This window comes from Anser cygnoides, chromosome 8 (genome assembly GCF_040182565.1).
Source record: "Anser cygnoides isolate HZ-2024a breed goose chromosome 8, Taihu_goose_T2T_genome, whole genome shotgun sequence".
Taxonomy (NCBI): Eukaryota; Metazoa; Chordata; class Aves; order Anseriformes; family Anatidae; genus Anser; species Anser cygnoides.
The window spans coordinates 2,211,676-2,236,314 of NC_089880.1; the positions used below are offsets into that span (position 1 = coordinate 2,211,676).

The 24,639-nt window shown below is 38.5% G+C and overlaps 1 protein-coding gene across 8 annotated transcripts in view; it reads right to left on the reverse strand.

Moving 5' to 3' along the window:
• The window catches only part of BCAR3 (BCAR3 adaptor protein, NSP family member), a 109,805-nt gene that overhangs the window by 11,659 nt on the left and 73,507 nt on the right, over window positions 1-24,639 (reverse strand). For 6 of the 8 annotated variants that reach the window (XM_013186588.3, XM_013186593.3, XM_048067042.2 and 3 more), the window contains 8 exons: window positions 9,514-9,642; window positions 8,004-8,446; window positions 6,820-6,920; window positions 5,103-5,740; window positions 3,109-3,224; window positions 1,774-1,945; window positions 1,524-1,635; window positions 369-581 (listed from right to left, as the gene is read on the reverse strand). In XM_013186588.3, coding sequence (XP_013042042.1) covers window positions 369-581; window positions 1,524-1,635; window positions 1,774-1,945; window positions 3,109-3,224; window positions 5,103-5,740; window positions 6,820-6,920; window positions 8,004-8,446; window positions 9,514-9,642 — 1,924 coding nt within the window. Of the gene's footprint in view, window positions 1-368; window positions 582-1,523; window positions 1,636-1,773; window positions 1,946-3,104; window positions 3,225-5,102; window positions 5,741-6,819; window positions 6,921-8,003; window positions 8,447-9,513; window positions 9,643-19,992; window positions 20,504-24,639 lie in introns of those variants that run through there. The other 2 variants (XM_013186596.3, XM_067001614.1) reach the window with 2 other exon arrangements.

Genomic DNA, 24,639 nt, shown 5'->3' on the forward strand with positions numbered 1-24,639 from the left:
TAAGAGTAGGAATTTTAATTGTACAAAAGGCAGTAAGTTATCCTCTGTCCTTCCTGTACTTATATTTAGTTGCTAGAAGATTGAGCGTATTAAGTCGTGAGACCTTGGAGTACATTTAGCAGAAATGTATGCTGTATTGCTTATTGTAGAACTATAGTGATGACTAGCTTGCTGTCTGTTTTTAAACAGTATCCGTGGTGGCCCTAGCCTAAGTTTCCTGCAGCACATTTGCTACCATCTCAGCTCCCATGAAAGCTGAGAATTTATTGCAGTGACTTCTATTGCCACTTAAGCTAAGATCTTATTCTTCAGACATAACCCACACATTCTGTTACTGTGCAGAAGCATCTCCTGCTGGTGCTCCCTACCTTCCAGCATCCGTTCTGCGGTCAAGCTGTACATTTCTGCATTCTGTGCTATATGTCGAGCTGTGGTCAAGTGCTTGAGCATTATTTCACAGCTTTGGTCACTGCTTTCCCACAGGTCCATCCCTTCAAAAATGACAGCTTGTCGCTCCATTAAGGTAACAAGAGGCATCAGGAGTGGCACTGTTATGTTGTTCTGTGGAGAACTGATCATCTCTGGAATACAGAGTAACACACCATATCATCAGACATTGTAAAAGCGCTAACTGAAGAAGGTGGTATAACTGCAATATTCTTTTCAAAGTCAGAAACTGGTATTTGTCTCCCACTTTTCCCATTAGCACCTCACCTCAGATGCACCTGTCCTACAAGTTTCCAGTAAGTTGCTGGGGTTGGGGAAGACAGCCAGGATAAATTAACAGTGTTGGAGAACTGTATTTGCTACAGGAGAAGGCTCTGCTGAAATATTAGCGGCACAGAGATTTTAAACATGTTTATAATCCAAGCCACAACACAGTCTGCGGGAGTAAAAAGTATTCCTCGCCTAACCGTTCTCGTAGCCACAGAAATGTTCAGAGAAATATTACCTCCCCCTTGCACCCCTATGGAGACTAGAGCTGAAAAAAACAAAACAAACAAACAAAAAAATTGATGCAGGAGCAGTTGATGTGATCAGAGGAATTATCTGACTAACCCATTCTTTGTATTCCAGAATTCATCTTCTGATCCTATAGGCAAAGCATATAAAAAGCAAAAGCTGCCAGAAATAACTTTTTCTTCCCTGTATAGGAAAAGGGACATTTTTGTCCTGTCTTTGAGGCAAGATGATGCAGAGTCATTCCTCAGTTTCTGCTCTGCTGCATCCTCTGGGGGGGGGGGGGGGGGGGTTGAGTAGACATATGAGTAGACATATCTTACTCACACAATGTTATATTCTACATGGATGCATGCATACAAGCACATGCTCATGTGTGGCTGGCAGACTGTTTCCTTCTATTTCATTGTGTTATACTACATTATATGAGGTCATGTAGTCAATTTATGATACATGGCTATGAAACAGCAGCTGCCTCATCTCCCTTCACCAGCAAGTGGTAGCGGAGAGAGGTAGAAGTCTAAACAGAAACGAATACCATTCCTGCTCACTCTTCCACTCACCTTGTCCTTCATGCAAAGCTTTGCTAAACGGCTTCAGCTGTTTTTCGTACATAATGGCAGTCTGAGTATAGTGATGTCTTAAAGAGGTCCAGGTTTGTTCTAACCTAGTGACCTGTTCAAATGAAACAGGAATATCCATTTTTAACTTCAGTAATTCACAGGAGAAACACACTGCTACTGCGTAAATTAGTTAAAATGAACCAGCAAACAACTCCATGTTTTGGAACATAAAGTGAAAGCAGATTTTTACCTGTGGCATTTCCAGTGCTTTCATAATGGCAGAAAATGCATACAAATCCCCCAGCGAGTCCTTCAGCTCCACTGCGACTTGGATGATCCTGTTTAATGTTGCGGCTCTGTCTTCTAGATTTCCTGTGCAACCTAAGATATCCACAGCTATTCCTATTGCCATAGTATTATGCCTGCAAGTGAAACAATTTATACTGCTGGTTATTAATTAGTAAAATAATAATACATTATGCTGTACATTAGTTCAGAGAAGATCAAGTCAAAGGTTTATTTCAACATCTTGATTGTGCCTAGCAAACATACTTATTTGCTCTTCTTAAAAACATATTTGTATCAAGAGCAGTAATGCCATTACACAGAATATATGTTTTTCCGAATTTGTGTTCTAATACATTTTCCTAAGATACTAGGAAATCTGGGCACTATTGTGCGGCCAGATCTCCTGTGGTACTCTGTTCGAGGAAGGTAAAACCTGGTTAGAGGCCTGCCAGTGTTATAGGATAGTAGTTGTAAAGTCCACTCAACAGTAAGCACAGAGCATGACTGACTGCCTGAACTAGCCAAATGAGTTACTTTTTGTTTCACGCCACACATGAGTATGTCAGGCACAGGTGAGCTGTCAGGAGTTAGAAATCAGGAAAGTCAGTAACACTTTATAGCATGCTAGCTGGCTGGCTGGCTATCCCTCACATTTTGAACACAAAATTCTGCTCATGCGATGAATGACTGAACCCTGTGGAAAACAGCTCCACCCAGTTCTTGTTGTCCTCCACACTGAAATCTTGGGATCTTCCCCCTAAATTTCAGCAGCTGAACTACTGAAATCTGAATCAGAGAAACTAGATCAGGATAGAAGATGCTAATTATTCCTCCTTAACTTGCGCAGAGGCTTTACAGAAAACTCTGCTGATCTCTGGTGGTTTTTTTTTTTGGTTTGTTTTTGTGTTTTATTTTAGTAGTTCCTCTGCCCTTTTCCCTAGTTGCAGAAGGCTATTACCTTCATTCTCTACCACAAACACATGCTCAGCTAGAATATAGGTCCTCTGAACTTTACCTAAAATCCAAGTGCTTAAACGAGAGCTGGAGATGTTCAGCAGATCTAGGACCCTGCTTTCCATACCATTTGCCTTTCCCTATATTACAAGGATGGAGTTGCCCTATGACCTCAAAGAATTTATTTTTTGCCAAAGAAGTGATAAAGTATCTCACTAAATTATTTTCTGTACACATGAATTCAGAAAACCTTGCAAGAGAGCATTCTTTGAGGAGATGTTGAGTACAAAGCAGCAATGCCCTCACCTTCTGGCCATCTGCACTGTGTAACAGGAACATTTACCTTTCAATTAGGTCCAGGCGCAGTTGGTGTCCGTAAGGCAGGGTAATCAGTTCAAGACCAGAGTTCACTCCCATAAGCCTCCTTATCTCTTCAGAAACTTCTAGTATTCTTGCCACCTGACAAGTGCAAAAAATTGTGCTTTAGTTTTGAAACTTTATTTAAAACAACAACAACAACAAAACTACCACAAGCTTGCCCACACAGAGGCACTCCAGGCTAGTGCAGGACATACACAGCTGAGTGCACAATGTTAGAATAGTCATCTAAGAACAACTTAATTAACTTACGGACAGTCAGTGCCTCATATAAGAAGGCCAATTTTTATTTTTTTTTTGGCACAATGACTCAGTCATCACAAAACAAAAAAAGTGTGACCTAAATGCTGTATCAAATTTATGTCTTTCATTCCCAGTAAAAGTTTCATATGCAAGCTCTAGGAAACGTGGTGCTCTCTTGGCCTGATGCTTAATCAACATGGTACTGCTCTTTGGCCTTAAAGAACATGCGCGTTGCACAGTGTGCTTTGCTCTCTTCATTTCTAAAAATACAACATTGCTGAGAATTGTTGAGATTATGGTAGAGGGTTCTCATAAGGATTAATCAGTAAAAGGACTTTTGGGAGTACACAACGTTGAGTGCCTAATGAAGTCAGTATGGAAAGCTACCACCCTCACCAATTTGTCCTTGCTTTCTAAACACAGCATTAGCTACTGGTTATATCAGTAACAATTAGATATGATAATTACAGGAAAAATTAAATTAATATAATAATGAGAGATTATCTGCTGGATTAAGGGCTGTACATCGACACATTTACAAACCAATCTGCCTTTTATTTCTGATACATCCATCAGCAGGCTTTCTTAGTTATGAAAAGATGAAAGCAACCTGGGCCACAACAAGCCTTGCTGGTGCAAAATCTAGCACTGTTGAGAAACCTGTTTCTCTCCTAGAGAAGCAGGAGTGTGATACAAAGCCCCTGGATACACCCTGATTGCAACTCCTTCACAATGATCCCTCCTCATGCATCCAGGTGGCAGACATTCACTCCATCACTTAATGAATGGGTGCTTCTTTCACAAATGAAATTTTCTATATACATATTATATATGAATACATATATACACACATATATATATAACATATATGTAAATGTCATTATTTAAAAGGAAAACTGAGCTCCTGATACCACAAGGAGGACTACAAATTTCAGCCTTATCACAGATCTCAGTACAAAGCATTTATTTTGGCCCAGTTCGCATGCCAATCTCATTGTATCATACGGCTCTTATCAGTGCAGTAGTATGCAACAAGTTACCAGTGAATGAGTCACTGGCTCTCACCTCCACGAGAAGACGACAAAATACAGACTTCTACCTGTCCCAGCTAGTTACTGTTCCTGCTCTAAAATACAAAAATCTGGATCTTTAAGACACTCCAGTGCCTCGTAACTAATTGTATAGGCTCCCACACTACCAGCAGGCTAGTTTCCTTGGCCCCATTCCAAAGTTTACACAATACAAAATAAGGGCATGGTTGCTGGAGGAAGGCTCCAAACCCAAGGGCTCCCCCTTCATACGTGAGCATCCTGGAGAGCTGCTGTCCTGCTCTTAGCTAACATGCCCCTACACCGAGTTTTTCTGAGTCACCATGTCTCTGAAGCCTCACGTAGCAGCAGCAAGCACTAAATGAGAATCAGATACACAGCAATGGACAGGAGATTAATGAGATGTATGGAGCACTGAGAATTTGAGTCTAAAGTCAAAGCTGCTGAGAGGCACCTTTAATCCAAAGGCCTTTTCGGCCTTGTTCTTCGAATGGAAAAAAAAATTCCCACCCTAAAAAATCCTGTAAGCAAGTCAACAAATTTATTACACTAGCTGCAAATCTACCCATTAATCTTCTCAAATCAATCTTTGGAAAGTCTAAGCTCGCACAATATAAAATATCATGAAAAAAATCTTTCTAAAATTACTTTTTTTTTTCTTTTTTACCTTGCAGTCCATCCTAAGAATATGCTGTGCAATAACCTTTGGATTGTTCTTGGTGAAAAGCTCCTTCACTCTTCTTAACATTGATGTTTCCAATGGCTTGTTTTCAGGAGGAAGTAGTCTGGATTCAAAATCATTTGGTTTAAAACTAGACACTGTCTCAAAAAGAGGTGCAGAAAACATGCTGTTGTCTTCAGCCATCTCAGCTGAAGCTTCTAAACAATCTGCAGAGTTCATTGTAGGGTCATCATCCAGGATCAAATAGCTTGTTTCAGAGTTCCTGAATGAGTGTGTTCCCTTCTCCTTTTGTGTCAGATGCTCCACATAGCTGTTTTTCTGACACAAACGTTTTGTTGCTGCAGGATCTCTGGCAGGACTTAGTTCACAATAGTGTCCATCTGAACTGTGGGAAGCCATAGGAGAATCCGGGGCCTTTAGCAGGGGTGCTTTGTTGGGTTTTGGTGGAGGCTTTGGACAGAGCTGACTGTCTGATCCTCTAAGAGCTTCCCCTACCTGTGCCTCAGAGGTGACTTTCTGAACAACTGTTGGGCTTAGAGAAGGTTCACTGCCTGTTCTAAATGCAGGAGAGCTTGGACAGGAGTCTGCATCTGCTTCAGGTAATTGAGAAGGATGTCTTGAACCTGCAGAAGAAAACAAAAAGAAAAAAAAAGTTACTATTTTTATGATACAGTGACTTAGAAGGCCAAAACATATACAATTCCTGAGGAAATTGTTGTCCGCTCATGTAAATTATTCACTGATTAAATGTACGTGAAATTGTATTTTGAGGAAAGAGCTAGCCAACAAATTCCATTCAGTTGCTGATCCTCCCGAAATCCCAAATACACAGAACAGCTGCACTATAATGTTATTCTGTGGTAATGCTGACAATAACTCTAGTCCCTGCTGCATACATAGGCTATAATGTCAGAGCTGGATAGCCTCCATGGCTTAGAATAAGAGGTTTCTATGTAACTTGATCTATGCTATAAAAACAGAAACTTCCAGCCATACCACATAAGAGATGAGTCATTTCTGAGAATGGTAAGTTTGAGATGAAAGGAAAGCTTCCCAAAGTCAAGCCTGAGCATGTAGTAAGGTATGGAAGGAATGAATTTCAGGGATGCTCATCTCTTTGCTAAACAGTAGCTGATTTGAAGACCTGAAGAAACAGATTCATATACTTCTGTGTTAAATATTTATGCCTCATCCTGTATTCATTGCATACGTAAACCTCAACATCCAATATAGAACTGAACCCTAATTCCCAATCTCAGTTCTCACTGCATTTGCTAGTATCTACAGCTAAGTGGCTTTACTGCTTGTTCCCAAGGAACTGCTCTCAAGGAAACAAGGATTTCCATGAAAGTCAATGCTACTTAATAGACTGTTAGAAAGACGTGAGACAGTTCTTGTGAAGCACAAGCAAGGACATGTAATACTGTCGAAAAGGCTATCAATGCCAAGTCTACCTGTCATTTTGTGGAATCCTCCTGAATTGCACACTAAAGTAATGAACTAGCTGGCACACTGGAAATAAAGAACCTGTTCCTGTACTTAAAGAGCAACCAGTATATTAATTCAGCTTATATAGGCCAGTAAGTACTAACTGTATATACAGTATTTAGAACACTCTACAGTCTCACTTTGGTCTGAAGTGTAACAGATCACCTGGGAGCTCACCGCTTGTGTGTGTGAAATACGTAATTACAAAACATACCAATCAGCAGGTAGCTCTCCGACTGGTGAGTCTTTAAAGGGAATCTTTTCTCCAGAACATGATCCAAGCTAGCTGGCTGGCTACCACTTTTTTCTTTGTTTCTAGGGTAGACAAAAATGCAAACACAAACATCAATACACACAACACGAATATATCAATATATCCAACAATCTTAATATACCTATCTAACTGACAGAACATATCCTAACCATGGCAGTGATCATTAGCTTTCTACTTGGGCAGCTTATAAGATCAAAAGGTACTTCATGCTGGTATGGTAGCAATGAAACGGGCTATATACTGTGTGAACTTCCAGCATTTATGAGGGTGTTTCTTTGAATGCTGAGACTTTTTAATGGAACATTCAATCTGGACACTGAAATTAGTAGCCATTATCCCACACTTGGTATTTTTATTGCAGCAGGCAAATACGGAAATATTTAGTAAAAAGACTAAAATAAATAAAAAGACTTCTCTGAAGCAGCAGGAGCACGATTTTATTTTAACCCTTCAGTTTATACTACTCTAGATTTGCTAATCCACCAAAGAACATGTTGCACTACTGTTGTGCTTCCAGAGTCCACATTTACTCTCACCCTGAATTCCAATTGAGTTATTCCTTCCCTCTCTTCAAAAAGCATCAATCTGCAAATAGAGAACCAGAGACAAAGCCAACCCTTTGGAACTGCACATGAGCATCTTGTTTTTCCACAGATACTTTCAGAATGCAATTATGCACTTATTTTCCGTGCCACTAGAATTTCTTAATTTGCTAGGCTAATCGCATACTCAAATGGCCTTCAGAAAGCACTGTTTTGTCATTATTCCAATGGAAATTGCAGGGTAAGAGCCACCCTGTAAAACTGGGGCATGTTCTCATTCACATAAGGACTGCAGAGTGCAGCCTTGTCACTTAAGTCACGGCTTCATCCATCTCCATTTATTTTACCTCCGCAACGTATTTTATATTTTCTAAAGATCTAGCACAATAACCACCAGGTAGAGAACATCTTAACAATTTCAGGAAGTTTCAAATAAAGGCCCTACAATATCCTTTGCTAAAAATCAGCAAACCCCGACACCTAGTCCTTCCACCTATAGTTAGAATGAAACTTATCATCACCTGCACTGGAGCTGATGGAGTCACCTCTTTTCACCCTGTAAGGACAGAAAAATTAAAGTACCTCATAAGATTTCCTCTGGGTATGCTCTGCTCCTGCGACTGCATGCTGGATTTACCAAGGCTCAGTCTTTTTGCAGTTTCTGTTTTTCCTTCAGGTATACCTTGCTCTTTTTGTCGGACTGGAGTTACACCATACTTTTCTTCTAGACATCTGAGAGGTACAGTCCTGTTGATAGGCTGAAAAATAATTGCTCCACTCTGCTTTGATATTGGTGTGCGATTCCCAACATAGAATCTAACTAAGCCAGGGATACTGTCAAAACTTTCAAGTTCAAACTGATACTGAACACGGCAGTAGGCTTCATTGAATCTTAGAACTGTTCTGTTGATTTTAAAATGCTGAGAGGTATTTTTCCACTGACAGGTAAGAACAAAGTTCCCAGGGCTGGAAAGAGAATCTCTGATCAGAAAATCTCCATCCCTTTGAACTAGGCCTTCTGCCACCTTTAAGGAAAAAGAACACAGAAGAAATGCTTTAAGAATAAGGAAGGAAACAGTCGACCATCATCACCAAACAACAAAATATTCTTATACATAGAACTTAATTTGGCTGCTCTGGCAGGACAAAGCCAGAATATATAAAGCAAAGCATAAAGCATGGTAGAGGAATGTCTCTGATTCTAAAATTACAAGCTCATCCCACACTACCTGGAAGGACTCCATGGAAAATGCCCAGCAGCCAGAAGCATGACCCACTTTTGCAAGTATAAATTTCTTCTAGTTTGCTAATAGAGTTTAAAGAATCTGAATATATAGTCACACAAGAGTTTAGAAGTCATTACTACAGGACCCCGGGAACTGTCCTTTCATTGTTACCTTAAGTGACAAGCTTTCATTTTTTATTCTTCATGAATGCTGCATAAAACTAGGAAGAGTCAGAAAAATCTGTTTTGCTGTTTTAAGTTAGTCCTTTGCATTTGATAAACTGTGCATCTAACAGTAAGTTGAAAATGTGGCTACTGTACCTGCTCTCATTATGTACACCAAGGGCAGCAAGCAGCTTGAAGCTCTGGTGAGAGCTGGGTAGGAGGGAAGCCTGCAGGGGGAGCTCCAGGTGCCCTTGCAAGCTAAGCTCCAACACAACGACAGCTTTCACATATTTCTAACTATAATCGATCAAAATGAAGTTATCGAATAGATTTTTTTTCCCCCTCCCCAAACTTTGATACACAATTAGGAAAACAAACAAGAACATTTGGTTCAGTACAGTGATCTCAGTGTGTCTGAACAATACTTGGGGATAGCATTCTGATATAAAGTTTAAATTCCATTTCTGTCTTTATTCAGTGCATGAAAATCCTGAAATATTTATATCTTCCACTAGTGTCTGCCCTGAATCCTTCGTCAACCTCATTTTACACCAAGTGGTGATAAATATAGCTTTCACACTAAGAAGGCATTATGTTTCTACTAAATTAACGGAGGTATCACAGATGTGTGTAGTACTTTAGTGCAAAATTCTATAAAAGCTCAAAGCACTCTTGGCAACACAAAGAGGAGAAATCACATACCTGTCGAGGAATACGTCCATGGTACCAGGCATGGCTACGCAAGTCTTCACTACTTAACTGCAGTTCTTCCTCTAACTCCTTCTTCAGTTTTTCCGGGCTGTTGTCCATAACTTGCCGCTCCTTAGAAAACTGCAATAAAAGATTAAAAGCTTCAACTGTGCCAAGTTTAGTCATTAACATTTTACCTAGGTTATAACTTCCATCACATGATCTGCACTAACCCACTGGAATGCAGGTGGCTGCTTTTAGCAGGCTGGCCTGGCTTCAATATCTACGCTGTATTTTGCAAAATCCAGCATTTAGTGAGATAACATGATTGTTATACACTGCACAAAATGCAGCAGTGTTCTTTCTCTATACCAAGCTAATAATGACACACCCGCAAAGTCACTTTTCTTACTTTCTCTTCCCAGTAAAAATTTTAACTGTACTCCACTCAAAAAGTGGAGTTGGACCCCAATTGCCTACTTCAATATCCTTTCTCCTCTTCAAATTTCCATTTTAAATCCTGATTCTTTTTTTTTTCCTTTTTATATCCTTTTGGCCCATCCAATTAAAAACATTCCACATTCAATATTTCTCTTGCACTAAAAATAACTTGAGTCTACCAAAGTAAATTTTCACCCTTAATGGGCTTACTTCTAAGGGTCACTAAATCTGCACGCCCAAGATGTTTCCCTTCTTAAGGGAAAAAAGTGCTTGTTGCCCCCTATCCCCAAAAGCACAAGATCTACATGGAGATCTCTCTACCACTACTATAAAACTACTGTAAGATTTTCTGGAAAATTTCCATCTTCATCTCTTGGAGTACAGTTTCCATGCTGGAATGCTCCCATCAGGGCTCATTAGTCCTTCCTGTGGATACAGTGCTACTGCTAGTAAGGTCAGGTGCAGTATTTTCTCTAGAGATCTGTCAAGTACACTTTCATAAGCACTTAGTGGAGGAAAAGTTTTTGGACTTCCTTACATCCTCTCAATGGTCAGGGACTCCCACCCACCTTCAATGTTACTGAAGAGAATTAGAATAGTTCAGATGGAAAGGACCTGCGAAGACCAAGTCCAACTGCCTGACCACTTCAGGGCTAACCAAAAGTTAAAGCATGCTACTGAGGGCATTGTCCAAATGCCTCTTGAACACTGACAGGCATGGGGCAGCCACCACCTAAGACACCTGTTCCAGCGTTCGACCACCCTGATGGTACTGTGTGCAGAACTGCACAAAATATTCAAGGTGAGACCACTCCAGTGCTAAATACAGTGCGAGAATCACCTCTTTTGACTGACTGGCTATGCTATGCTTAATGCACCCCAAATGCAATTCGTCCTCCTGGCCGCCAGGGCACACTGAGAGGTACTCAGCCTAAGGTACTCAGCAGACACATGCTAGTGGCAGGCAACATGCTGCTATATTGATCAAGGAATCAGAGTATGCTCCCCATTAAAGGAAAGTAATAATAATAAGATAATTAAAAAAGAGAGAGTGACATAGGCCTCCCATGGGAAGGTAGATTGAAATGCAGCAGTTTCCCCATGGCATCGCACTTTTTATCTTGGCTGTGAATATGAGATACAGCTTAGATTCCCTTCCCTGACACTGATGTAAACATGCAATGCATTACTTAAAAAAGAACTGAGAAAGCCATTGCTCACCCACCAATCCTATTTTTCCCATGAACACTGCTCTCTATAGTGTTTTCCTCTTGGTGTTGAATATTCCTAGCACCAACTGTGGGAGCAGGTGGCATACATTTAGCACCACTTTCAACAATCCTCCCTGCAATTTTAAGTAGACTGAATTACAACGGTTTACTAGACAGCAGATTTTTGGCGGAATAATGCTAGAAGAGGTGTCCTGCTGCCAAGGCTATTTAAACATGCCGAGAGGCCTGAGAAATTCTGAGATAAATTCTAGTTCACTCTACTTCTCTCTGATTTTCTCAGAGAAAATGACGGCAGATTTTTATTTTTTTTAAATTACTATTATTATTATTAGGATAAGCTCAAATGAGTGTAGTATCTTACACACAAAGAAAAAAGATAAAAACAATCTGGTACAGGATCACTTTTCACTAATTTTGCTTCTGTGAACTGCAACAGGGTGGTATTTATCCATGCAAAATTTCAGCAAGGAATAAATCCTTTGTGCTCTGGTACAGTCAAGGCCTTTCACCAATTCCTCCCAACCCTTTCAAGGAAGAAAAGTCTGTGCTGGAACAAACCACACCACATGACCTTCACAGCAAGCAATTTTTCAAAAACAAAGCAAAACAAAAACACATTGCCAACATCAAGAGATGAAGGTGCTGGGTGTAGAATGAGTCATGCAAGACACTGTGGTGAGGATTCAGATCTAAAAACATATCAAAGTATCAAAACATAGTCAAGTAAAGTCAATAATCCCCCCCCACTCCAAACTTCTGTGACCTGTCAGGCTAATGTAGCTAAAAAAAAGAACCAGTGGCACATGCCTGCCACCTTTGATTTCCCAACTCAAATGGCTGGCTACCCAGCTGGCTGGCATTGATTCCAGAATTAACAGTTAGCCATTTCACTGTCACATTATACGGAGTTACAGAAAGCATTATAGCATTTACACAAGCTGAGGGGGGTAAAGGTAGAGCATACAAACTTAAGAGTAGAATTTTCAAGAGCACCTGAGCCACCCCATTTCCATGGGAGTGTCTAAAAAACTTTCCAAGTCCCCTCTCCAATCTAAACAATAGGATTCAGTTGTAATGTTACACATATCTTTTACATTCATAGCCATGTATTTTGCTGACTTTCTCAAAGGAACTACTACTTATAGATGAACTGTACTTATTACAAAAATAGTATTTGAAAGCTATTTTTGACTGAATAACTGAATAGAGATACTAAAACAAAACAAAACTGGTTTAGCAAATTATTAGCATAATTCCCAAAGCATCTCACTGTATCTCAGTGGTAGACAAAGCTATTGTAAGTGGAACACAGTACAGCATACAAATGCAATAACTGTGTCTGCTTAGGAGAACTACCCAAGAGAAAAAGCAGTAGGTTTTTGCATATCGACTGATTTCATCCATTGTACTGATATAAATTATCTTAAAAAACAAACAAACAACAACAAAAAACAGGCTGATCCAAGCTACATCTGAATTTCAAAACCAGCATAGAAACCTAGAATTTCTGGTGGTTGAATGGGTATTTCACTACTCCAGTGAATGTAATGAGACATATTACACTTGAATTACATCTAGCAACACAACATGAAAAGCGTGTAAGGAATCCAAACCAACTAAATTGTTAACATTCACAATTACTCATTTGTTAAAAATCACTCCACCATGGTTTACCACTCTGAGCATAGTCTGATTGCCAGAGGTCAGACATCTCCTGAGATGAAGCAAATATACTGAAGTAACCCTTATGCAACTCTTAACGTAGTGGAGAACTCCTGCAGCTAGCACACATCCCAAAATACGCACGGAACAAACTGCATAACAGGTAAGCAAGTTTAGTGATACCATGTCTTCCTGGACAGTTTCTTTGTTTGAGAGACTTATTTCTCATGTAAGTTCAGTATGTTAAAAGAAAAGTGTGAACGATAAATTGTCAGTAATCATACCAGCCTATGCCTTTCTATTCTAAAGGCTATATATCCAAGGCCGCCTGTCCTGCAAGAATGTCTGCACGCACAACTTCACATCACGCTCAAAATCAGCTCAGGAACAACCTACACAATCGTGTTAGTCTGTAAGCAAGGAAGAGAGTCAGCTTAGAACAGCATAGTTAGCTATTTCAACAGACTTGCATTTTAAAAGAAAAGGTGATTTATTCTGTGCAATGTGATGCAGATACTGCAGCCTCATTTCTCAATAGGTCACAAAACCTGAATGTTAATGGACAGTAATTGCATGATGTACATTTTCACTAACTTCATAGCAATAAACCATTTAGTATTATGTCTTCAGTTGATGTCTTTCTCTAAGACGCTTTGTTGGCTCCCTCCCAATGACAGAAAGAAAACAATTTGCATTTGAAGCCTGAGAGTGAAGTGGATGGTAAAAAGAAATTAACAAGAAAAAAAAAAATCTAGGGCAAAAAATTAAAGACTTCAGTATATTCTGCAACAAAACACAGCTAAGGCAAAACAGGGAAGTTGCCAATCTATGTATGTCAAGACTTCCAAATAGTAACAACCCTGTCAGAAGTCTTTGGAACATATAAGCAAATTAAATCAGCAGGTCTCTTTTCAGATACAGATGCTTTCATTGACCTACAAAGAGCTCCCTGTAAGAGGTGCTTTCCAGAACTTCTTGTTCCCATTTTAGTTGCAATTATTTCAGTCCTGGTGCTAGTTTAAAACATCCCCACCATGCTGGGTTTTTTATTTGTTTTTTTAAACAGATCTCGGTAAGAAAAATGATAAATATCTCTCAATGCAGTATTATCAACCTTAATGAAAAAGCCCTCAATCCTACTTACATAGCTGATGGAAAACCCAGAGAGCTAAGAGTTTGGAGATGGAAAAAAAGTCCAATCAATACAATTATTTTAGTGGTTTTAATAAATGCCACAGAAGTTGATTATATTACACAAAGTACTTCTACTTCATGGCCATTACATCTGTAAAAGCACAGCCTGCTTTTAGTTTAACAATGTCATCTTGGTGTTTCATAAGATTTTACATTTTTTCAGTCAAGTATTAGCCCAGAGGACTGAAAACTGTAAAATAAAGTTTAGAGAAGTCAAACATAAAAATACAGTCTTGTTGCATGTAAATTTAGAGAGGACTTGACCTACCACAATATGCTCTACCTGTGACACTTGTGAACCCATTTAAGGAAATCTATAATAATCTGTTGTTCATGCATCCAAAATGTTATTTCCATTTGAGTAGGGTACTCGCCAAAGGAAACTTGATGTATCAAGCTTGTGTCAATCATCCTAGCTGAGTCTACCTCACTAGATTAGAATAATTTTTACTTGTGCTGAACAGTCTACTATATGAGTTTAGAAGTAAACAAAATAAAAGTCCCACAGTTATTTCTGTTCCCTAGTGGCACTGGATTCTTTCTCCAGTTCCTATCTGCATCAACGCCAATGAAATACATGTACCAGTGGACTACTGAAGTAGCTGAGAGGAGAATCACATGGCTTTCTACATATATCCCTGAAGCTGTATCTTATGCATTCAGCTTTCCTGGCTTACCTCAATTAACAACCAAAAATGACAGACAAGCATAATGTAAGTAGAGGATGGCCTAGAAAGAAAGAAAACATCTTAATTTCTCTCTGACGTGATTAAGAGTTGTTTTAATTATGAAGGGAAGAACTTTACTACCTAGACACAATTTGAAAGTGGTTCAAAATCTGTCATTTTGGACCTGTATCATGTCCTTCATTTCTGATAACAAGGGATTTCACATCACCTCTCCTTGTATCCTCCTGGCAAAGCATTATTTAGTCAAAGCACAGCTAAGGACTGTTACAGATACCTTACTAATGGTGGCTGCATTTTCATCCAAACTCAATTATTTCCTGGTGCTTTGCACAGCTCTGCCAGCTGGTATTTAAAGTAGCCCAACAGGCAGCCTTGGAAGCACATGATTTTCAGTTGCCTTGAAGGTTTTGAAAACAAACAAGAAAAAGAAAAGCAGAAGCAGAGAGAAAAAAGAAAAAGCAGGGATAAGTGAGAACAGCTCTGTGGAAATGACAGCGTGACCTGATTGAGGAAGTAAGTCAAGCCAGCACCTTTACTAAACTTTTAATAAATATACTAGATCTTTCTAAAACCAGATCTATGATAAGTTTCTCCCAAATACATCTTTTCTCCAACACTGGAGGCCTGCTACTTCTGCTTAAGAGCACCATGAAGTCTGATCTACAACTTCCTCTCGTAATATCTAAAAAAATAAAACTAAAAATTCATTTTCAAAAAAGTGAAATTGTAAAGAAATTCTTCTATTTCCAAACCACTAGAGAGCAAACCTTAATCATCTTGATCATACAGAAAATGAACACGTTCAAGTTCCAATTCTGAATTAAAACATGTCACTACAGAAATCCCTGAAGTCTCTTAACCCTGGACTCCTGTGATCTTGATCAGACTGCATGTCTGGCACTATGATTACAAGCATTTTAAAATATGCAGTTATATACATTTATAAGATGTTTTGATTTTATTTATAAGTACAATGTATTTTATTTCATTTGAAACTCTACTAATCAGCCACAAGAAACAGCAGAATTGAACTTGGCATTTAGAAGAATACCCATGCAGAACCAGACTCTCAATCTTTGCTTAAGAACAGTCTTGTTGGTCCTTATCTTTTCCTGGCCAGTGACTTATTATTATTATTTTGTACAAGAGCTTACAAAGGGATAAGAATACAAAGATAAAGTTATTTCACAAATATTTTTTGAGAAAGTACTAACAGAAAAAAAGGTAGTTTTTCAATTCAGTAAAACATTTTCCGATTAACTTGGACATTTTGAACAAATGTGGCAATATTCTTCACAGGGGCAGTTTTCTCTAACCTTCCAGACTGCACAAAGTTCACGCAGGACTATAACAAGTGCTATGTTAAGTAATGGGAGGTGCAAAACAGACGATAAAGGTCTCCTTGCATACATGACTGTCAGTTTCTGCAGGATTTTATTTTTATATTCTAGTGGCTTAACTGGTTGAGACATAGGCACAGCAAAAGTTTATGTATTATTTGTTCTAAGACATACAAGAGAAGTCTAGAACTAACCAGAGCCCTGAATTAATATAGGAGAATGGCAGCTTTGAAACCACAACATTTCTCTGTGGTTGTATAGATATAAGCTGACAACTTTTGAGATTACTGATGAAGATATAAAAAAAATACCATGACAATTTCCATCATAACTGCAATGGCTCTTTAAAATCAAATAAACTCCATTCTGTGCATGTCCTCAGTCTGCCATTATAAACAACATAATGTAACCTGCCTGACATTCACAGAAAGTAGCCATTCTTTCTTAACTAGTAAACGAGGTATTTGTTTGGGAGGAGGGCAATAAAAAAGGCTTTTAGTACAGGCTTTTAATTCAGTCTAATGTCAACTGAAGGCGAGAGAAAGAATTCCAGCGGACTCTGGATCTACCTTCCACTACAAAACTACACTTACAAAAACTCCTTAATTTTCTAGGTGACCACATTCAGAGCTAGGAGGACAGCTTCATTTCCAGCACATGGATCCCGAGAAATCCTGAGTTTAGAGATAGTCAAATCCTAATCTCATCACTCAGCGGCCCTGGAGATTTTTCTACCAAATATAAAGGATTTTAGAAGTTGATTACTTATTTTGTTTTAATCTGAAAAATACCTAACCAAAATGCACTACCAAGAAGTTAAACGCAATCCACAGGAGAATGTTCCTATAGCAGTGAACAAGAACCCCTTACAGAGGAACAATGGTCCCTTTACTATCTATATATGTATGAAAGAGAGCATATTGCAGTGAAAAATGGAAAAACAAGACACACTGTAAGACTCACCAAAAACTAAAACCCTACGGCAAGACAGGAGTCCAGGAAGCTACACAAAGTTTCATGCCATTTTGATAAGTCGGTCTTTCCCATCTGGCCCTCTCCAACATCAACAAATTTAACATCAAAAGGCAGACCCATAATGCTGGGTGGTGATGACTCGTAAACTCATGTTATCAAGCCCAACTGCCTCCACATGCAAGCTGAAACTGGATACACAAAGCCCAAGGATGCCAGTGAAACAGATTTAGATCATCACATACTGAAGAAATATTAATTAAGATCTACTATCTATAAAAAGAGCTTGCAATTCATCCAGGATAAGAGATGGCACTTGTAATAAGTAGTTGCTTATAAAAGGCTTCTTACCCATGCCACATTCATAGCATTAGTACATTGCCCAGCAGTGAGACAGATCAGCATGCTTGAAGTTTTAAAACTTGGCAGTTCCAATAATTTGAGTGGCTTTCCCCTTTTGCACAGACAGCTTCAGCTGAGGGTGAATCACAGCAGAGAATTAAGAATTAAAATATCTGAACATCGCATAATCATGGAATGGCTTGGGTTGGAAAGGACCTTGAAAACCACCCAGTTCCAACCCCTGCCCTAGGCAGGGCTGCCACCCACTACATTAGGTTGACCAGGGCCCAATCCAACCTGGCCTTAAAGACATCAAGGTCTTTCTTTCTGATCATGATGGCCAAACTAGCTAGAAAAGCAACAACAAAAATAGTAACTAACTAACTAAAATTTATTGTGGCAAACATACCATTATTTACACCACTTCATTTTTAAAACACTGTTTATCACTGATTTATTCTTAACTCCCAAAAAAGGCAATATTTTGGCTTCAAAGTGGTGTAAAGTCACAATTTATCATTCTCTCTCCATAGTTCCACCCCCACACCCCAAATAGAAACCTTAAGCCTTAAAGACTCATTATTTTCCTGATATACAGAAGCTGACCTTAACTGGAAACATGTATTAAAAACAAATGGGATTGTAAAAGGTACTGACACATCACGAGTGAAGAATATGTTGATTCAAGCTGAGATCTTCTGCACTGATTATTGTATTTTCTATTAATGTACGGGGAACTAAACCAAACTTATTGAGATCCTAATTTCACATGCTAGAAGTACAGTGAAATGCAAGTCCTCAAGTGCTGAACTTTTTCCTGTGCTGTGAAAGAGCACAAGGAACCCTTGGGCATGGCCACATATCACTTTCAATTAAGTCAGATAATGTAGTTATAATGAATTTATCTTGATGCAGTAAAAAAAAAATTCTCTCAGATATAGCTGCTGACTTTAACATACTTATTTATGGATCAATTTGATATTTCATTACATGAATACTCCCTATTAAAACAAAGAATTAATCTCACCTAATTACACAAACTGATTTTGCTTAAAGTGGTAGGTTTCCACAAATTAAGACAACTTACGCCAAGTTGTTCATACAGTCCTAGGCACTTTGGCACTTAATGGAACATACATCATTTGGCCTCAAGGTGAGAGCCTTACTTGACTTTACCACCAGCTGTTTCTATACCCACAACCATTTTCTCTTAAACAAATGCACCCCAGTTTCCTACCAAAGGACTTCTTAAAATAGCAGTTCATCGGATTCATCTAATGCTAAATCTGCATTCTGGAACACATGCATTCAAATCTATTTTAAATGCTGCAAATCTCTTTAAATAGAACCTTATTTTTGAAAGAGTCCAGCTGTATTTTCTTTTCTGCATAAAAGGTTTTATTTTTTACCATCCATACTGCAAACACTATTAATGTTTCAGTTTCTTTAGAGACCATATAGATTAGACCAAATGGAAAGTTGCTATGACAACACCACCGTTATTTTAGGTATTAGGAATTCATGCCAAGATTAAACAAAGGGCATGCATGGTCAAGAACAACAGTTTTATAACTGTTCTGACAGCCAACAATAAAACCCAATCTCATTTTTGAAGTTTTAGAACAATAGAATTTTAAGCCTTGTGTTTGAAATTCTAAAGAAAATGAAAATTACAATAACAGGACAGCATCTTTATCTCTCCATTCTGATGATAACTTCTGGTATTTGTCACAGTCAAAGAGAAGACAGTCTGATCAAAGTCACTTTTTCAGCATGCCCAGAAGACTGATCCCCACTTCCCACTTTCAGAAAGGGACAGTTAGAAGGCTGAATCGCTGGGCATCAGAGAGGTGAGGAATGGTTGTTCCCAATCTGTAAGTGCCTCCATCAAAAGTTGAAAGACTACAGGCTACAAGACAGCAACCGTAACATCCTTCCTCATTGTAGGCGTGCCAGAAAAAACATACACATTAGACAGTAACTTAAAGAGCTGACCATAATTCAAAGAACCATTCAAGCATAAATCTTAAATAAAAAGATTTAGAAGTTTAGGTGTAGCTCACAGATACTCAAAAGTAATCACCTAAAAAAGTAAAAAAACCTAAGTCACCTAAAAGTAAATCTACCTGATTACAGTACAATTACCCCCTTCTGAAAACATAGCTCTAAATGTTTAAAAAGACTTGATCTTTGCCTACAGTGTGCATTTTGTTCACTTTAATTTTAAAAGTTCTGAAATATAAGGTCAAGTCCAAAATTGTCTAAAGGGTTTTTAAAAACAGCTTCTGAGCAAAGTTTTCTATGTTTTCAATAAGCAGGTGAAAAAGACAGGGAACCAAGTGATCTGATTCACATTTTGAAAGCTTGAAACTTTGTTAAAATTCTTTTCAACAAGTCCAAAACCAGGGCATTTTTATACTTGCAGTTTCAACATGAAGACAGTCAGCTTCAGGCTCATAAAACTGAAAGCTGTTTAAGCTTCTCTCTGAGATAATGGTGCATTGTGTTCTTTAGAACAGAAACGCACTGCATCCATCATATAAACACTTCTGAACAGAAACTAAGGGCATTACAGACTAGCATACTGTTTATTTACTGTTATTGAAACAGGTCACCTACCTTGACTCTGATAATAGATTTACGATGATAAAAGCAGCAAAGCGCTGCAATCAGCATTTGAAAAACATTATAATCCTTTGGCATTTTCAGTTCTTCTGCTTGTGTGTCCTCAAGACTGAAGATGAATGGTCACTACTAGTAGTTTTCAAAGGTTTAGCAAGCTCTTTAGCATGACCACTGCCTGCCAGTGCTGCTACACCCCCTGCTCACATATCAGTCTCGGACGCTTTCCACAGCTGAAGCTGATACTATCAATTCAGTCACCACTGTCATTCTTGCTTTCAGCATGCCATACAGTGTGTGCCAGAATCCTCATGTGATCTGTTCCACTCACCCAGTGAAATCCTAGCTCCTCTATCTTGGTATCCCCTGGCTCAGAGCTGCATTTAAGGCACCAGCTCAAGGCAAACTTCTTGATGAGATACAGAACCTGACTGTCTCCCTGTGCTGATAAAACCTTAATCAGTTGCTCCAGCCCAGTCATGCAATATTTTTATCTGCATCATCAATAACACCTCCAAACACATAAAAGAGATAACTGAAGAGGAGAAGCAGTTGATTAGTGTTTGACAGCTGTTGTTCATCATACTGGAATAAGATTTACATCCTTAGAGCTTCAGTAACGAAGAAAAACGATAAATCTGTTTATTTTTAATTAGGAAGTTTCTGGCAACTAGTACTTGTAAAAAAAAAAAAAAGAATAAAAAAATAGCAAGAAACCAAGACTGCCAACATGGTCAGTATTAGTGGAGTAACCAAGGTACCATTAGTAGGTACAGCTAACACCTGACAGCTTTAGCTTGATGATAGTTCCATGGGATTGTGCAATTTGCTAGAGAAAGAAAAGATTAAAGACAATCTGCTTTGACAAAGAAAAATGAACACCAGAACAAAATAAAAACAAGTTACATTTACACCTGTGATTTTATTCTCTTGGATACCATGCTCACACATGGAGATCACCTGCAAGATTGAGACTGTTAGTGTATTTCATCTGTAATTTTCAATGTCTTTGTGCTGTGGAAAAGAGAACTAAAAACCGCATAACAGTTTCTTCTGTTCCGTGCTTCTAATCTTCCTGTCTTACATTCTGCATTCCAGCGACATTCCAGAATTTATGCATCACAGTATCCTCCTCCAAGGATACAACTTGATCACAGATTGTCTATGGAATGAGATGGGCACATTTCTGCACTGCCTGCTTAAGCAGCATTCTTTTCATCCAGGTGAAACCTCAACTGTTCAGCTGTGTCTCAGATTTCTTACTCCTACCAAGTTGCAGAGACTACATAGTTTAGTTCAAGCATAATTTGTGTAGTTCTTCTATAGCTGCAAAATGTTTTTTAATCCATTTCTCCATTTAACGTATGGCCTGTTGACCAAAGGCAACTTGTTCAGAATATTTTACATGGTTAATAAAGCATTATATTCTATTTTTTTCCATTGCCACTAGTAGAGAACAAGAATAAAAACTGCATTTATCACACACACCCTCAAAAAAAAAGATGCTGGCTCTGTCCTGTAGATTCTAGTAGAAGCGAATTTCACCCAAATGTATGAAAAGCTTGTGGAATTCATTGACAGAAGATACCACTAGAGAAAAGGGACCAGCAAACCAAAAATAACTGTTCAAATAATAACACACTGCATTTTTTATTTCAGTAATTTTAAGAAGTTTTATTTCATTCAAGATTAACTAGCAATTCATTAAAATTTGTCTTAGAACTTCAGTGTGCAGACTGAGGTGCCAAGAAATTAAGTTAAATCAATGCAGCATTATTTTTCACAACTTTGCACTCATTCTACCTCTTCTGCTTTAACAATGGTATTAAGCACACCTACTCTGATGTGCTTCATTTAGGAAATAGACGAGGCTATCTACTTTCTGCAGTCCAAGCAGCTTGTATTTTAATTTCAAAAGACAACTTTTGCCGTGAAGTGTGCAATCAAAAGCGAGTTTTCTTGGTTTGGAGGTAGTTTCTACCAACAGAAAACGAGTGGGTATGAAAAGCTCTGAGAACAAAAACTCCCCACAACAAGAGGAAAGAAAGAGTTAACGAATTCCCAGGTTATGCAGTCAGTGGATAGCTTACTGACTGCTAAACCACTGATCAGCAAAGTACCTGCCCTCCACACCTCAATGACCTCTCAAGAACTAAGGCAAAAAAGGGAAATAACTTGCCTAGTTATAATAGCACTTAGAGCGAACACCTCACCTCCAAAGCAGCCTGATTAGGAGATGTGAAGGAAACAAAATGCACTGGATTAAGTGCTGCAAGAAGGCCTGTAACACTTAAAGAGAAACTTTGAAAGTATCAGTCATTTATAAACTGGATGGTAGCAAAAAATCCAGAAGTCATACGTGTTTCAGACCTCAGTTTAGGAAAGAGTAAATCCCAAGGAGTGGTTAAAAGGAAGAGCTACTTGTCTTTTTCATCAGCAACAAATATAACCCATAATTAGTACGGCATATACATTAAACGTTTATGGATGTCCTCAGATATTACCTTGCAAAGTAATACTTCCCACCTAATAACAGAGTACCTCCTTCCCACATTGATCGAACTATGTGAAATGTCCTCAGTGCCCGCATCAAGCAATGGGACTTGGCACATAAACCAAGCAGCAGCACTGAGCAAAGACTTAAAATATGCGCTGCCTTTCAAAGCAAGGGGAATGGAGAGACCATTCAAACAGAAAATGTAACCCCAGTCTTGAAACCAAGAAAAAGGAAGCGTGATGTGTGAAGTTCTCTTACCCTGTTTGACCACCAAATGTTTGCAGGTAACTAGCACCAAATTAAGCAATAAAACCGAATGTTCATAAAATTAGTCACACTACATGGCTCAGTGCAGGAGATGTTATGCCTGTGACTCTTTTGAGGAAAGGAAAACTCTCTAGAATGAAAGAAAATGGACTCAAAAGTGATTACCTTGACAAGAAGAAGGATAAAAGATAGCTCAGAAAAGAAGCTGGCAATGACGGCTTTGAATACAGAGTCCTACTTATAGCTGGGGAGAAGAAACACCTCAAAGTAGTCTGACAGACTGGAAAAAGGAATGAGTAAATAAAACACTAAACGTGAAAGTAACCTCCTTTTCTCTCTGTTTTATGATGCAGTGTATTTTAATATACTTTAAGTTCTTTTTCCACTTTGAGGAAATCCTTAAGATTGCTTTAGAGAAGAGAAGATCAAAAGATACTCTGAAGAATTCCAAAGACGAAAGCCTTGACTGTGACTGTGTCTGGACATTTTTGGTACTATGGGAGGACATATCAAAGATGGTATTTCTTAAGAACCTTCACAAAGAAATTCTTATAGTAACATCCTAATCCAATTTATAGAGGAGGAAAAAAACACACACACACACAAAAAGGGAAATGAAATTCAAGGATGCATCCTTGAATAATTATTATATAGCATTTCTACTGTGTAATGATGACAAGAAAGTATTAGGAATCAGTGCACAATACAAGTAACTCAAAACCATACCAGGTGATGAAAAGAGCTATTAGGATGAGTAAGTTATTTTGGCAACAGAAGCTAAATGGTTTAGCAATGAAAAGTAAGGTGGGTTACCTTTGCTCCAAAAAGAATCAGAAATCAGTTTGAAAAAGGAAAGGTGCTTGCAGGGGGGGATTTATTATGACTTAGCAATGAATAAACCTACACTAGAATTCAGACAAAAGTTCTCAGTCATCGTAAGAATTAAAAAAATAGATTTCCAAAGAATTGAAGGCTGAAGCGACAGTTCTAATACAGTTCATCATGAAGCGATCTATTGAAAGGAAAAAAAAAGAAACAACCCCCAAATCCCAACAGCATGATACGGTACTTCTGACAACAGAGAGGATGCAATATCCTTTACGTACTTGTGCTTTCCTTCTTTATCAAGCCCTAGACTGCAAATCCAACCACTGTTGTGGTTCACTAGTTAATGCACACATTTCCCCAGGCCTTGATGACTTTACGTGTACATTCATGTCTTTCAGAAAGACCTACTAGTTTTGCAACTTCTTGTGTGACTCATTTACCTAGGGAAACTCAGTGGTATAGTTTAAATGGTCTAGCTCCAATGATACAATTCCTGACAGAGTTCCTTCACCTGAAACAGCACACAAAAAAAAACAAGCAAGGCAAAGGATTTTTTTTTTTTTTTTTACATATGAATCATCTTCCCAAACCTTTTCAACAGGACCTGGATTCCCCCTCTAGTATTTTCCGTACTGAAAGCATTGGGACTGAATGAGCATCTTCAACTGACTACCTTGCTTGTAGGCACAATCTCTTTGCTTCAATGAGACTAGCACAGCTCAATCTGGAAAGTAAATTTGGCCTAATGTGTACTCAATGTGGGCGTACCTATTTTTCATTTGAAAGGCTTGTTACTAAGCAGCAGTAAAAAAAAGTTTTACATCCACTGCTCAACCCAAACTGTACTGCATAAATTACAAATTAAAGAATAAAAAACTATGTATGGTGTGGGAATGCCAGAAACAATGAAATTAACCCTTAAAAATAATACTGTACTATTTTACACAGCAGCTGGTTTTTGTTTGTTTGTTTTTAAATCAATAGTATAACCAGCAGGAAAGAGTGCTTTATTTAGATAGCGAATCTATTTTTTTAAGCAAAACTAATAGGAT